At 48.7% G+C, this 14,242-nt stretch overlaps 1 protein-coding gene across 4 annotated transcripts in view; it reads left to right on the top strand.

Annotated features, from left to right (window-relative positions):
• Nucleotides 1–14,242, top strand: part of AMOTL1 (angiomotin like 1) — a 126,728-nt gene that overhangs the window by 87,939 nt on the left and 24,547 nt on the right. For all 4 annotated transcript variants that reach the window (XM_046015716.1, XM_046015713.1, XM_046015717.1 and 1 more), the window contains 2 exons: nt 8,775–8,920; nt 12,315–12,464. In XM_046015716.1, the coding sequence (XP_045871672.1) occupies nt 8,775–8,920; nt 12,315–12,464 (296 nt within the window). The remainder of the gene's footprint in view (nt 1–8,774; nt 8,921–12,314; nt 12,465–14,242) is intronic.

Raw genomic sequence — 14,242 nt, 5'->3', positions numbered from 1 at the left:
TAATAAAGTGGAAGGTTGAGCTGTACCTTGGGAGGCTGAGTGGATGCATGGGTGTCTACTCAGTCAAGCCAGTTAGCAAGCTGCAGAGGTCATAAATTGAGGTAGATTAAAAAAAAAAAATCCAACATCTGTGAATCATACCTGAATTCGTTAGTATAGTTTCCAGCATGAAAATGCAATATGAAGACCAAATTAGAGAAAATTTTATTTTAAGAGATTATATTGTATTCAAGAGAACTGTATTTATAGAAAATTATATTGAGGAGAACTACTGGTATTCAGGTATTTCTACCATATAGCTAAGGTAGCTTAATTTGGGTGCAACAAACTCACATTGAGGCCTGGATATTAAAGAGCCATGGATAACTTATATAAAATATAAGTTATATGTTTTATATAATAAAATCTGCATTTTGTGATATAATGAAAATATAAGGATGTTAAGATCAAAATGTATTATTTCCATTTATTAGATGACTAGAATATTTCCTGGTTAGGTTTTGTAGTTTTCTAGTGATAAGGACCTGAAGCTATTGTTTAAAAAAATTCTTTTTTAAGATTTTTATTTATTTATTGTGAGAGAGAGAGCATGAGCTGGGGGAGAGACAGAGGGAGAAGCAAGCTTCCCGCTGAGCAGGGAGCCTGCTGCGGAACTCAATCCCAGGACCCCGAGATCATGACCAGAGCTGAAGGCAGATGCTTTACCAACTGAGCCACCCAGGCGCCCCTGAAGCTATAATTTTCAAGTTTTTTTTTAAAGACTGGGTTAGAATTTGATCACATGTCAGTAGTATCCTCTTCCTCGGTAAGCTGTTTCCTAATCCTGCCATAGCTGTTCCCCTGTGAAAGACTTCTGTTGTCTTAGATTCTTTTTTTTAAAATATTGAAATTTTGATTTTGATTTTGTTTTTTTTAATTTTATTTTATTTTTTCAGTGTTCCAAGATTCATTGTCTTAGATTCTTAACATCCTACAGAGGTAGTATGAAGTACACTCGGTAGGAAGGTTCATACAGGCAGACACGGGCCACTATATGTGGCATACAAGGCAGAAGATGATAAGGACTCATCGGACAACTCCCCCCACCTGCCACCCCCTCAACAGCATGTATGAGTTCAGGCTCTCCGGTGCAGGAGAGATCTGTTTTATCAAAGGAATCAGAAAAACTTCTTGCAGGGTGGGTCTTGAAAATGGTTTCATATTTTAGGGTCTTCTTGCTGCCTTAGTACCATGTAAAAGAGACAGTCTATTTTCCTTTTAAATTGAAAGGAAATTCTAAATTTAAGCTGAAAAGATTTCTGGTTGAGACTGGGAGAGGGGGTTGCCTTCTTCAGAACCCCTTTCCTCCTACTCCGCACTCCCCACATCCCTTCTCTCCCCTCCCCTCCTTTCTCTGTCAAGTCTCCACAAAACAGTTGGGTTAGAACTCCTGTTCTTAATTTCCGTCATTGAGAATTCATTTAAAAACAGTTCGCTCTCTGAGCCATGTAGAACAAGCCCGCTCTGGAGTGTCCCCGTGTTTGTTAATAGGCCTGCTTAGCCACCCACTCACAACCTCTGATTCCAGTCACCGGCGGAACCATGGCAACCTGCTCTTGGCTCCTCGGAGGGCTGGAGCTGCAGACCCTTTCCAGAAATCACAAGCTGCTGTACCTGAGAAACCTTAAAGACAGCAAAAAACCAAACCAGCAGCATATGGGGTCAGCGTTGTATTGTTTTACTTTTCTTGTGTCTGAATTAATGAGTGTGTCTTTGGAGGTCGATCATCTCTCCTCTTTCATATCAAATAAACCTCGTGTCAGTAGCTGACTCTTCTCTCATGTAAACAGTGCCCTGTCTGGATTATATTTGGGGGGGTCTCTTTCTGGGTTCATTGCTTTGATGCTGAAACTGAGGTGAGTGGGTAAGGGCAGTGGCCCAGAGTGCGCTCCAGTGTAAAAATGTCTTTTTTTTTTTCAAGGTTATTTATTTATTTGAGCAAGCGAGCGAGAGAGATCACAAGTGGGTAGAGAGGCAGGTGGAGGGGGCGGGGGGAAGCAGGCTCCCCTCTGAGCAGAGAGCCTGATGTGGGACTCGATCTCAGGACCCCGAGACCATAACCCAAGCCGAAGGCAGAGACCCAACCCACTGAGCCACCCAGGCGCCCCGCGTAAGAATATCTTTGAGGCACAAAGAACCTGCATAGCATGCAGTGAGCTAAATGATATAGGTCCTATTGTCTCTGTAGTCACACAAGCTCAAAAAACAGAGTTTCTCTTAGTGTCAGTGGGACTTCACTTACCTCACAGTGTGTAGCTGGCCCTTGGGACGGAGTCCTGCCCAACATCTGTCCAGTGTTACAAGACACAGTGCTGGGGAGCTCAGAGCCGAAGCATCCCTAAGGAAGAAGAGACAGGAGAAGAAATTTTAGGGAGAGAATATGGCAGATAATTATTTGGCCATCTTTTCACAAGAGGGAGTCTTATTTCATCAGCAGCACAGAGAAGGTTCTGGTTGCCAGAGCTGACAGGGTTAGTGTTGGGCACATCCTTCTGAAATCTTACCAACTGTCAAGCCCTTTTTTGGTGGAGAAGGAGTAGACGTATAAAGAGGACTGAGTGTCTTAGTGATCTTTCATTATGAAAAGAAAAATCTGCCTGAGCTAGCTTAGGGCCAGAGAAGAGGACTATTTTCTGAGAACATAAGGGTGTGAGGGAGCACCCAGGCAGCGAGTGCAGGCAGACCTCGTGAGGTCTAGGGGCCCGGGCTGTCTGTGAGAATCAAGGCAGGGTTGTGTTTAGGGGTCTGTGTCTGTCTGTATGGTTGTTTTCCTCCCTCCTTGTAATGCAGCCTGGACTCTCACCCACCTTTCCCTATCTCCCTGCTTGAGTCTTCATTCTTTACAGTATGGCTTTCTCTGTTTCTCCAAAGAACATGCTAGAATATGGCTGCTAGTAGAAGAGCTGGGTTGCCGTCCAGGTCAGCATCACACCTCTCCCTGGCTCCCACATGCACGTTCCCAGACAAGAGATGCTGACTGGCCTAGCTTGCATACATGGCGCCTCAGGTTGGACCCCTTCAAATGGGGAGCGCTGGGGAGGGGCAGATGAGAGGGACTTTGTAGTACACTCCTGGCTGCTAATCAGATTAGCCCTGTGGGTAGAGGCCTGTAGCTATTGTTCTTCTAAACTGAGTGTTAGCCAACTTCGTGGAAGTTGTCTGCTCCGCGGAGATCCCATGAGGAAGCTCATGCCTTGCGCAGGCTGTCTCACACTAGTGCTGGACGTGGGGCCTCTGCTGGGGTCCACGGAGGGCCTGGCCACTGTCAGTCCCGTCTCCTCTGACTCCTGCAGTCTACAGCCTGTTCTCTGGTAATGTCCTCCACATTGTCTTTACTCAGGGCAGCCCAGAGACTGGACTCTAAAATCAGTCTCATCGGTCAGAACGAGACTTCTGGTCATTGGTGTTTCAGAGAGGAGTGTTGGATTGTGCCTGCCTCGTCTTCCCTTGACTCTGTAACCACCACTCCCTCTTGCCACATCCAAGGCAGTGAGAATGTTCCTTGAGAAGTGCCAGGGAAATTATTGTGCAAAACCAGGTACCGAGATGGGCTAGTTGTGCATTGCCGTATCAGCCCATGGGATTTTGGACTTGAACACAGTTAACTTGGTCTGTGTTGATGTCTACACACACATCACACACCAGCAATGTGTGTGATCTAAATCCCCAGAGAACCTGCATGTGAACGGGTTAAACCGTGGTTCTGGCTGAAAGGAGAGGAGAGGGAAGAGAAGATCTGTCTTTCACCGTCCATGCATCCCAGTAAATTAGTCAGCCCTTGGTCAAGGTGGCAGCAGCTGAACCCCCATCCCTCTAGTTACATGCGGCTCTGGGAAAAACTCCTCAAAAACCCATTATCTCAAGAAAAGCCTAGGAATTGAGAAGAGCCAGGTCACAGCTTTGCTCCCTCATGAACTCCAGACAGAGGTTGGAGTGCTGCATTAGAAACTAGCAGTGCGGCCCACAGGGCCCTGACACCTCCTCCCACCAAGTCCGACCCCACACACGGTCTCTGTCCCCGGGACGCCTCAGCAGAGGTGGCTGGGGCCCACCGTTCTGTGGTTCAGCCGGGCAGTCTGGCTTGGTGCTCGGAGCCTACGTGCAGAAACCGTGTCCCCAGACTGGCCACTCTGGATGCTCCCTGGAACTGGCAGGGGAGAAGGTAAGATGGAAAGGGAGCCTCCTGCTCCTCTTTTCACCCACTCTTGCTCTTTCCGCAGGACAGAGACTGCTGTCTGACCCACACAAGGGTCCTAGCTCACGTCACTCTGCTCTTCTCAGTTGTCACACGGAGTCATTGTGAGGATCAGAATGAGGTTCTGTTATAAGGCTCTGGACACAGGAAGCCCCCACCAATGTGTCTGTTCTTATTCTCTCTTGTCTGGTGGTTCTAAACCTCCCGTCAGTCACACACAGTAGTGTGTGACCTTGGACCTGGCTCGTCTCTCAGGTCCAAGGTGAGCCGCTGTGCAAAGGTGCCGGAAGCCAGCCAGGTCAGCCTGGCTGCAAAGCTGTGCCACCTCTGTGGTTTCCAGAGTAAACAGTGTATGAGCAGACATCCTCTGTGGAAATGGGACCAGGGCCATCGGCTCAACAACCCCCTGCTCCACGCAGTTCAGGGTAATTCATATCCACTGAGTAAACAGAACATTCTGGGCAAGAGTTCTCTGGTGTCAACTTGCCTGTTCTAGGAATTCTCAGTATATACATTGGAGCCCAACCAGAAATTCAGCGTGAGGCTGGTCTTTCTTGACATTTCCCAAAGGGGCTTAGCTCATAATAAGCTGAAGGGACCTTCTTAGGCAGTGATTTCACCCCTGGGACTCTCCCTTGGCATCTCCTCCATCCTGTGTCTCCAGGACCACAGCCCCCCTGCCCACAGGCTCACCGCCAGGATGGCCACTCCCCCTTACATGCTAGCCCTCTGTGAGATGTCCTCTGTGTTCTCACAGCACCCACACCGGCATGTCAGAGCGACTCATCACATGGCCTCTGCGTGTGTTCTTGCTCTCTTTCTGCCCCACTGAGAGCGGCATGCCATGACCTACTCACCTTGACGCCCTAGAACGGATCATGCTTTTAGGAACGCCAGCAAGGACCATCATCACAGTTGACACTACCTGGGCATTTGCGTGTCTTTCAAGCAGGGACTGTTGTGATCCTTACCTTAAAGGCACACAGTGCCGTGCTCGTGAATGTGACCAGAGAGGCATGGAGACACGTTCTCTCTCTCTCCACTGCTCCGGCACTCCCACTTGTGTGTGCCTGTCACTTAGCCCCAAGGTCATTTGCCTCGGCCGGAAGATGGAAATAAGAGTGGTGCCTACCTCACCCAGCAAACTGAGAAGAAAGGGAATAATTAAAAGGAATAAAGACACTATTCTTGGAACAGAGTAGTCATTCTGCAAACATGAGTTGTTTTTGTTACTGTCGCTATTGCCGTGAACACTGTTAGTACAACTTTGACGTGGAGAGCACTACTTCCTCTCCGTGGACACGAAGTTGTGAGCCAGTGTGAGTGATGCTAAGTGTGGTGGCTGCAGCCTGAAGGCCAAGGTCATTTCCAAACTCGTAACAGAGGTGTTTCCACCCGCAAATTTCAGTCCAGAGCTCACGGAGTCTTCATTCAATGGTCATGTCTTTGTGTAGCGGTGTACAATGTGAGGTTCAGGGAGCCTGAGCAGAGGAGGGAACTGGGGACATCCGTGGTCTGTCCCAGATGTCTGATGAGTGGTGGCCTCAGTGGCAGAGTGGCAGCTATGTAACAAATGCTGTCAGGAAATGCCTAGCAGCTAACAAGAACTACCATGTATTAAACACTTGGCAATGAACTTGGCTTGGTAGAAAATCATCCCTTCATGCAACAGTATTGAGCTAGTGGTGGTTCTAGGCCCAGAGAGTCAATAATGACCAAAACAGATTCTAGGTTAGTCGGGTCTTTAGGCTTTGTATATCTCATCTCCATCAACAGGGCCATCAGGCAGCTCTGTGATGTAGCTGCTTTCTCATTTGCTAATTAGAGGAGATTTGATGAGATGAAGAAGCTGAGTCTCAGCTGAACCAAGGCCAAGACCTCATAGCTGGAAAGTGGTGAACTTGGGGTTTGAATCCAGTTCTTTCTGAGGTCGAGGTGAATGCTTTAGCCACAGTATGATAGTAAGGAAATAGCAAATGCTGGAATCCAGGGTGAGTGTGTGTGCGTGTGCACACGCTTACGTGTTGGAGGGGAGGGATGTTTAATTCAGAAACCTAAATAGTTGTCCTTGTGACACAGCAGCAATTGTGATCATCAGTTTGCAAAACTCGAGAAGCCCTGATCGTGCTTCTGGTCTTGAGCTCAGGTCTATCATTTTGCTCTCTTCTGGTCAAAATCATTGTGTCCTTGGCTGCCCGCAACAGAGAGAATAACTTCTTTACTTAGGCTGATAAGCAGACAGAAACTGCAAAACCCAGTGGCGGGTTCTCCAGCATGCTGAGGAACTCCTGGGTGCCCTGCAGAGCCAGGACAAGGCCCCTGGGCACCATGCCTGCTGAGATGTTGTCCAAACCCATGGGGCTTGTGTTCCAGTGTCCTTGACTCTGCACCGTGAAATGCTCCAGGTCATTCAGGGCTATGGGTGGTGGGTGCAGAGCCCGCAAACTGCTGCTGACCCATCTGTTGAGGCCTTTTGTGTGACCGTTCTGCACGGATGACGAACAAAGTTTCAGAGGTGGCATCTCAAACGCCACTGAAAGGGAGAGGTAGGGAGGACAGTAGGGGATTGCCACGAGACACACAAATAGCCTGAAAGTGGTTCTGTATTCAGTGTCAGGATCTTGGTGGCCTCGTTTTGTTTCCAGGGATACCATGGTTTCCAGGCAATACATGTGCTCCTTAACCGTGCAAGGCTACTCAGTCTGTCAGTTTTGACGCTGTTGAGGTTGCACACAGATCCTGTTCATGTGACCTCACAATGCAGGGGCGGGGCAGGCCAGCAGGAAGGACATTGTACCTGAACATCAGGGACCTGGATTCTGGCCCTGGCTCTGTACCAGCTGGCAGGGAGACCTTGGACAAGTGCCTTCGCTCCTGGGCTTTCCTATTCTCACTCATAAAGCAACAGGGGTGGGACTGGAGGGGGATGTTTCCTGTGATCCCTTCTGGCTCAAAAATTGCGAGTTTGTTAGTGGGTATTTGCAGGCTTAAAGTGCCTTTTTTGTTCTCAGGCCCTGTATTCAAAAGCATGTTTCCTGCTCCTTGAAGGACAGCAATCTTTTCATCGCTTCAGTGCCCACAGGGCTGGTCCTTAATGTTTGATAATTCTTGCTTAAATTCAGGGGTGACTCTATGAGGAAATATGAATGAAGGAAACCACTGGAGTACGCTGCTGGAGCTTCTAGACGGTGGTTCTCTGTGCTGCGTGGTGATCCTGTGTGGGCGCCGCAGGATCCATGTAACCCGTCAGAGGCAACCGAGTGGCGTGGGCCCCGTAGGAATCAACCTCTAACTCCTGCTGTGGCACTGTTGTCGTTGTGTGCCTTGTTTTTGACAACTGTGGAATAGTGTGCACACGGTTTACGTAACCATTTTTTTTTTCAGTAATGAAGTATTTTTTTTATGTCACTAACATCCTCTTATTGATTTATTCATTCATTTATTTTTAAGATTTTATTTACTTATATGGGAGGGGCAGATGGAGCGGGAGAGAAAGGAGTTCAAGTGGACTCCGTGCCGAACATGGAGCCCAATGCAGGGCTCAATCCCAAAACCCGGAGAACATGACCTGAGCTGAAAGCAAGAGTTGGAAGCTTAGCCGACTGAGCCACCCAGGCGCCCCTGTTCTCTTATTTAATTTAAATGGCTGCAACACAGTGTCTTGTAGGGTGTACAGTCTTGTACATTGAGTCTATTCATGTCCTTTTCCATGTTATAAACAACAGGACTAAATATTCTAATTTATTTTTAAAATGTATTACTTTTGTTAACAAGGATAATATATGATAAATAATACTGACTCCATGACACCATTGGCCATCCCTGCTTCAACTGAGGTGGTAGTTAGTCAGCAGGAAGGCTGTGTGTGTGGAAGCCACCAAATGTCAGGCAGCCTTTGCTCTCCACGTGCCAAGGGACCGTGATTGCCGTCGTTACACGGTCATGCAACAGGAGGAAAGCCATTTCCTAAACCAAGAGCAGTGTCCCTAAATCCAAAGTAATACCCTTTCCACTCTTGAGCAGAACTAGGAAAAGATGTGAGGGGACCAGGTCATATGGGAAGAGGATTTGACCCAGGATTGGAGGCCTGGGTTGGAGCTCCCCTCTGCTGTCTGGCCTCAGGAAAGAGCCTTGGTTTAGTTTTCTATGAATGGGAATATTAGTATTGTTAGTCCTGCCTGCCTTTTCATCATGGGTTCTGAAAACGGAAGCAGAGGAGGTTGGGAGCATCAAGTGAAATCCTAGGTACAAGGTTTATATGAAGTGTGAAAACAAATGTACAGAAGTGAGTTATGGAGAAAATGGGGTGTCCCTTTCGCCTCTGGAACTGTGACCTGTAATGTGTCTAGAGTTACTGAGGTTTTTGAGCAAATCCTTACCTCACACATCACCGCTATTAAGAGGGAGCAAAAGCAGTAATTCAACCCTCTGCTCCCTGCATGCCTTTTTATTTCTAATCCTTGCCAGATGTAGCCTGGCCATGAGCCCAGAGGGTGAGTGCTTTCTAATAGAGGTAGTTTTGTTCTTGTCTCCCTTCTAGACAAAGAATTCTTGAAGGAGAAGGAGAAGTTGGAAATGGAGTTAGCGGCAGTGCGGACCGCGAGTGAGGACCACCGGAGACACATTGAGATCCTGGACCAGGCTCTGAGCAACGCCCAGGCCAGGGTCATCAAGCTGGAGGAGGAGGTAAGATGGGGTTGGGGGCAGAGCCCAAAGGGCGTCCATTTCCTTTACCTAACCAGCACCCCTCACTGGAGCCAGCTCCAAGGCTTTGAGTCGCGGGGAGGGATGCACCAGGCCTCCCAAATCAAAGTGAATACCAGCAGAGTTTATCCAGCCCAGAGCCAGGCCAAGTGTGAACTGCAGCCGTGAAGGAACTCACTTTCCACCCGAATCCCGGCCTGCAGACCATTGGTGGGCAAGTGGCCAGGGCTGGCAACAGATGGAAGGACTGGAAACCACTGGTGCCTATAGAGAAAAGAGACTAACAGTTTTTATTTTTTGATTTTGTTTTTTTAAATAGTTTATTTGCTCCATCTTTGGGCTCTTGATTGCATTAAAAAAAGGCAAAAGTCTTCCAATAGGGTGGAGTTGGTGTGGCATACAGCAAAGCGGTCTCCAGTTTCCAGAAGTTGGCCCAGCCTGGGCAGTGAATTCCCTAGTCCAGGAAAGTGTGATCCCTCTCAGGCATTCTGGATTTAGTGGTTTCTGAAGAAATCAATCCCTTAGATGGCATTTTGTGAGGCAGGCTTTGCTGTGAGTCCCCACAGGGGACATCAATCGACCGTTTCTGAGGGTCAGGCTGGGGGATGCAGGCTGCAGACACGGCAGCAGGAAAGGAGGAGCGGCCTCGGCAGGAGGACAGGAGCCTGCACCCCCAGCCCCCACAGCAGCCAGCCCCCCAGGATACGGGGCCTGAGCTGTGCAGAGCCACTGCCAAAAGTGGAGACTCAAAGTCTGGAAGAGGTCTAAGGGAGGTATCCACACAAAGCACTGCCCTCGGTGTTGGGGCGCAGCAGACAGTGTTGCTACTCATCCAGCTGTTGTCGAAAATGAAAAGCGGCTCCCTCAGAAGGCCTCTCCTGACGCCGGCTAACTCAGGGGTCCCGGCAAATTCAGTCATGGTGCACGCAGCTGAATGGGAATGTTGCTAAGTCAACAAGGGTCTTCTCTTCTAGAACCCACCTTTTTAAACCCACAGGTCCAGTACAGGAACTGCATTTTAAGTCTAGCGTGAGGACCCAAGCAACAGCCCCAGAGGATTGCCGGTTACCACCATGGGACCTATTAACTAGGATGTACGTTTGGTGCAGAAAGCGACCTTAATCCCTAAAGGATACAAGGTGTGCTTTGAGGACAGGAGGGCAGCACTCTTCATTATGGTTATAACTGAAATGACTCAAGCACCATCTCCATGTGTGGAGCCAGGGAAAATTACAATTTTAAAAATCTTGTAAATTTAATATTTCTAATGAAGTACAAGTTAATTGAGAGCTTCCTAAAGACAGTTTTTGTTTTGTTTTGTTTTTATAGTCACTACTGTGGATGTTCTTGCCATTCTAGAAATCTTGGATTGCGTGGAGCTTCTCCAGCATCTCTCTTTGGTTGGTCTTCCAGTATCACTCCCTGATCTTTTTTACGTTTCTTTTGCGGGGTCTGAGTTCAGTTCAGAGAGCTCATCCCGAGTGCTTACACTGACTCCAGGGCCAGACTACAGTGAATTCGAATCCTGACCCTGGAATGTGTCAGTGTGTGACCTTGAGCAAGTCATGTAAGCTCTTCAGTTCTCTCTCTTAGCTGGAGACGGCCCAGGAGCGGTCCCTTTACTGATACCAGAGGATTCAGTGAGATCATTGCATGTAAAGCACAATGCTGGGCATGGAGGAACTTGAAAAACATTGGCTGATGTGAACTACTATTCTTAGTCCTCTCCATTCCAGTACACTCCTTCCTAGACCAAAGGCCGAGACAAAAGTGAATGAGACAGAACTGTGCCTTTGAGGATCTTGGAGTTTATTAGAAGTAAGAGTTCTCCATTCAACAAATATTTCTTGAGTACCTACCAGATGCCGGGTACTGTTGCAGGCACTGGGAACACACGGTGGACCTTGGCCCAGCAGGACCGAAAGGCACAGATCTCATGGCCCTTCTGTTCTAACGGCCACATGCCCAGAAAACTGGACAGACAGTGTAAGATAGGGCAAGCTGTATATGAAGGGAACTCACAGAATGTTTTCTCAGCTTAATCGGCTTCTAGCACAGAAGCCTGCAGTTAGTAGGTCCTCAGATGTCTATCCAACTGAATGAAGCCATCAGAAGCACAGTGAATGGACGGACCAGATGGAAAATGATGCCAAGAGCAGGTTTAGAGAAGGCTGTGAGTTCGCTGCTGCTACCTACCCCCCCAAAGGTCAGAGGTCTCTCCATCTTATTCCAGTGGCTGTGGCCAGGATACAGGCACAGCACCTGCAGTGCAGCCTGTGAGGTGAGAAGCCACCGTTAGCAGCAGACTCTTCAGTCACTAGCATGTTCCAGCCTGCCAGTGTGATCGCGGGCCGAGCTCAGGATCTGGATCCCCTGCAAGGCCTCAGCACACCCAGGTGCAGACAGGAGCTTCTCATGCATGACCAGATCAAGTCAACGCCTCGGCTGGACGTTTGACACAAGCTGATTCCCAGGAAGGTAGAAAGGGGCCTGGGATTTATGGACATGAGCCAGGCTCCTAACTGGAGGAAAACAAAGTCTGGGAGTGAGAGTTGATGTTGTGCATTGTGATTCTAAATCTGTGCCCGATGTGACATTTCCACAAATCCCTTTTACCTCAGTTTCCATCTCCTCAGTTGTGGTGGTGGTGGGGGGTGTTCATTGTGCCCTTCCTGTCTCTCCGGGGCTGTCCACTACTCCCCTATAAAGGGCTCAGAACTCTTTAGAGGAAAGTTACTCCACACGTATCTACAATAGGAAATTTTATCTTTATCACAAATGTGTACATATACCTACAATTTCTCCGTGATAGTAATTTACTATTACTATAGAAGATTTGAAAACTTCAGAAGAAAATAAGGAAGAGGAGAAATTCTTATTGTGGCATACAGATAAATCTGGGTGATGCTTTTAAGTCTTCTTTTCCAGTCTTTTTTTCCTAGGTTTTTGATGATAGGCAGGCAGAGCTGTGAGCATGTATGTGATTTTTTATTTTGGGTTTTTACTTAACATTATAGAATAAGCTTTTCCTTGTGGCCTTAAAAACTCTTTATCAACTTCATTTCCAATGTCTGCAGATGTTGTCAGGATTAAGTAATCACCAAGGAGGGAGCTTAGAGCTGGACCCATGGCTGAAAGCAGGTGCCCTCGTAGGGGTCTCTCTTTCCAAGCGTCCCATCCGTTCTAGGTATAACTGGTGTCGTTTGGGTCAGTCCTTTCTGTCCCAGCACAGCAGAGAGATGGCATTAGGTAAGGGCCATCCACTTGTAGTTCAGACAAGATCCCCAGCTAATCTGACCCCTCACACCCACCTCCACCCCAGCTTTGAGAACTGCCGGTCTGAGTTCTCTGCTCGTCTTCACTGTCCTCTGCTCAGTTACGAGAGAAGCAAGCCTATGTGGAGAAGGTGGAGAAGCTCCAGCAGGCCCTGAGCCAGCTGCAGTCTGCATGTGAGAAGCGAGAGCAGATGGAGCGGAGACTGCGGACCTGGCTGGAGAGAGAGCTGGATGCGCTGAGGACCCAGCAGGTGAGGCCAGGGCCGTCCATTCCTCCAGCACCGTGCTGTGGTTCAGGTTGCACACTGTACATTGTGGACTCAGAGGGGACTGAGAACTCCCGTCCCCAGCAGACCAACATCGCGGCCCATGGAGGAACCAGGTGGTCCCTCTTTGCCGGGACAAAAGTCCTTAAAAAAAAGAAAGTGCTGACTTCCGGGGGACTGGGCACAGGGGAATGCAGCTGGGGAGGACATTCGAGTAGAACTTTGAAAGACGAGTTTGTTGGACATTCTGGGGGATGAACGTCAGAGGTAGTGGAGGATTTTGCATTGGGGAGAGAGGTATGGAGCGGCATATTCGGGTGGCTGGCAGCGGCTAGCTGGGGGAGAACACATAGTGAGGTGGCGCTGAGGCAGCAGAAGCCGGCTGGTGGAAGGCATCGGGTCAAGTTGAGAGACTGTACTTGTTCCTGTGGTCAGCAGAGAGCCAATGACTGGGAGCTTTCTAAGCTGGAGAGGAATATACAGCGGATCAGAAAAAGAGCCATCTCGTGGCCTCAGGAGGGTCTGGAGGGGAGACTGTGGAAGTTCAGGGGGCCAGCCGGTGTCCTGAAGTGTAATTACATGCGGGAGCTAGTAAAAGGGTGAAATGAGTCGGGCGTGGTCATCGGTGAGTTTTCGAGGTAAAGGAGAGGAAGGAGCTCAGGACTCTCCCTAGGACATAATGTTGGCCACAAGCTCCTAGTTTTCTGCCTTCCCTTGTTCTGCCAGTCATAGCTGTCAGTGTCACCTAGCTTCTGATGAGCTTGAGTCACACAGCGGAGCCCGAGTCCACGTGTCCCTCAGCGAGGAAAACTCTGCCACTGGTTTAGACTCCATAATACACCGGTCAGAGGCTCCTGGCTCCCGAGAGAGCCTGGGGCTTGTGTGTCAGCAGCCAATGCAGTGGGCAAAGCCTCCTGCGCAGCTGCTGACGGGCGCGCTCTAAGTTGGGAACCAGGGAAATGCAAGGCAGGGCTCCGCAGAATTATCACTGGATAGAACATAGTGGTTGTGGTTGGAATACTTGAAAACACTTGAAAGCGTCTGTTCGGGCCAGCTCAGCTCTTTCTCATGGCAGGCACACACATTTTGCTCTGGGTGTGGGTACTTGGTGAAGGAAGGAGGTGTTAGCAAGATTGCCCAGAAAATTAAGGAACCTACCCGGCCTCCTGCCATCTTGGCTTCGTTGCGAGCTTGTAGGAAGGGTGAGTCTGTCTCTGGACTTCTGAGCCATCTAGCCTGTGCTGTGCTCCCTGGTATGTAAAGGCCCACCTTTGAGTTCTTCTCAGTTATGAGAACTTGACCTTCCCATCTACAAGGTAGGCTTCTCTGGTGCCTGCTACCTCACTGGCATCTAAGGGGTACTCATGAGACTTTGGCCGACAAAAAGAGCACATCTCAGTACTTAGAGCAAAAGAGAATGTTCTTTTCCCAGTTAATGAGCCAACCCACACTCTAGAGTCAGATGACTTGTCCTTGGATCTCCTCTTTTGAGAACTGTGAAACCAAACTCAACTCCATTACCCTTGTTATTATAAGGGATCTCCCACCACCACAGAAGTGAAATCGTACTTAGCATTGTTGGAAGCTTAGAGATGAAGGGAGAGGAAGGGAAATGAACACATTTAAGAATTCACCGTCTTCTCTTTCTTGCAAAGAGCTCAAGATAATTTTCACATCTTACTACCACAGTAGTCCTGTGAGGTAGAAGAGAGAAGAGGGGGGAACATTCTCAAAGAGGAAGATGAGGCACAGGGCAGTTGAGA

Source organism: Meles meles, chromosome 8 (assembly GCF_922984935.1).
Source record: "Meles meles chromosome 8, mMelMel3.1 paternal haplotype, whole genome shotgun sequence".
In the NCBI taxonomy this organism is placed as follows: Eukaryota; Metazoa; Chordata; class Mammalia; order Carnivora; family Mustelidae; genus Meles; species Meles meles.
Note: the sequence above shows the minus strand (reverse complement) of the source record. Positions and strands in the feature narration are given on the sequence as shown.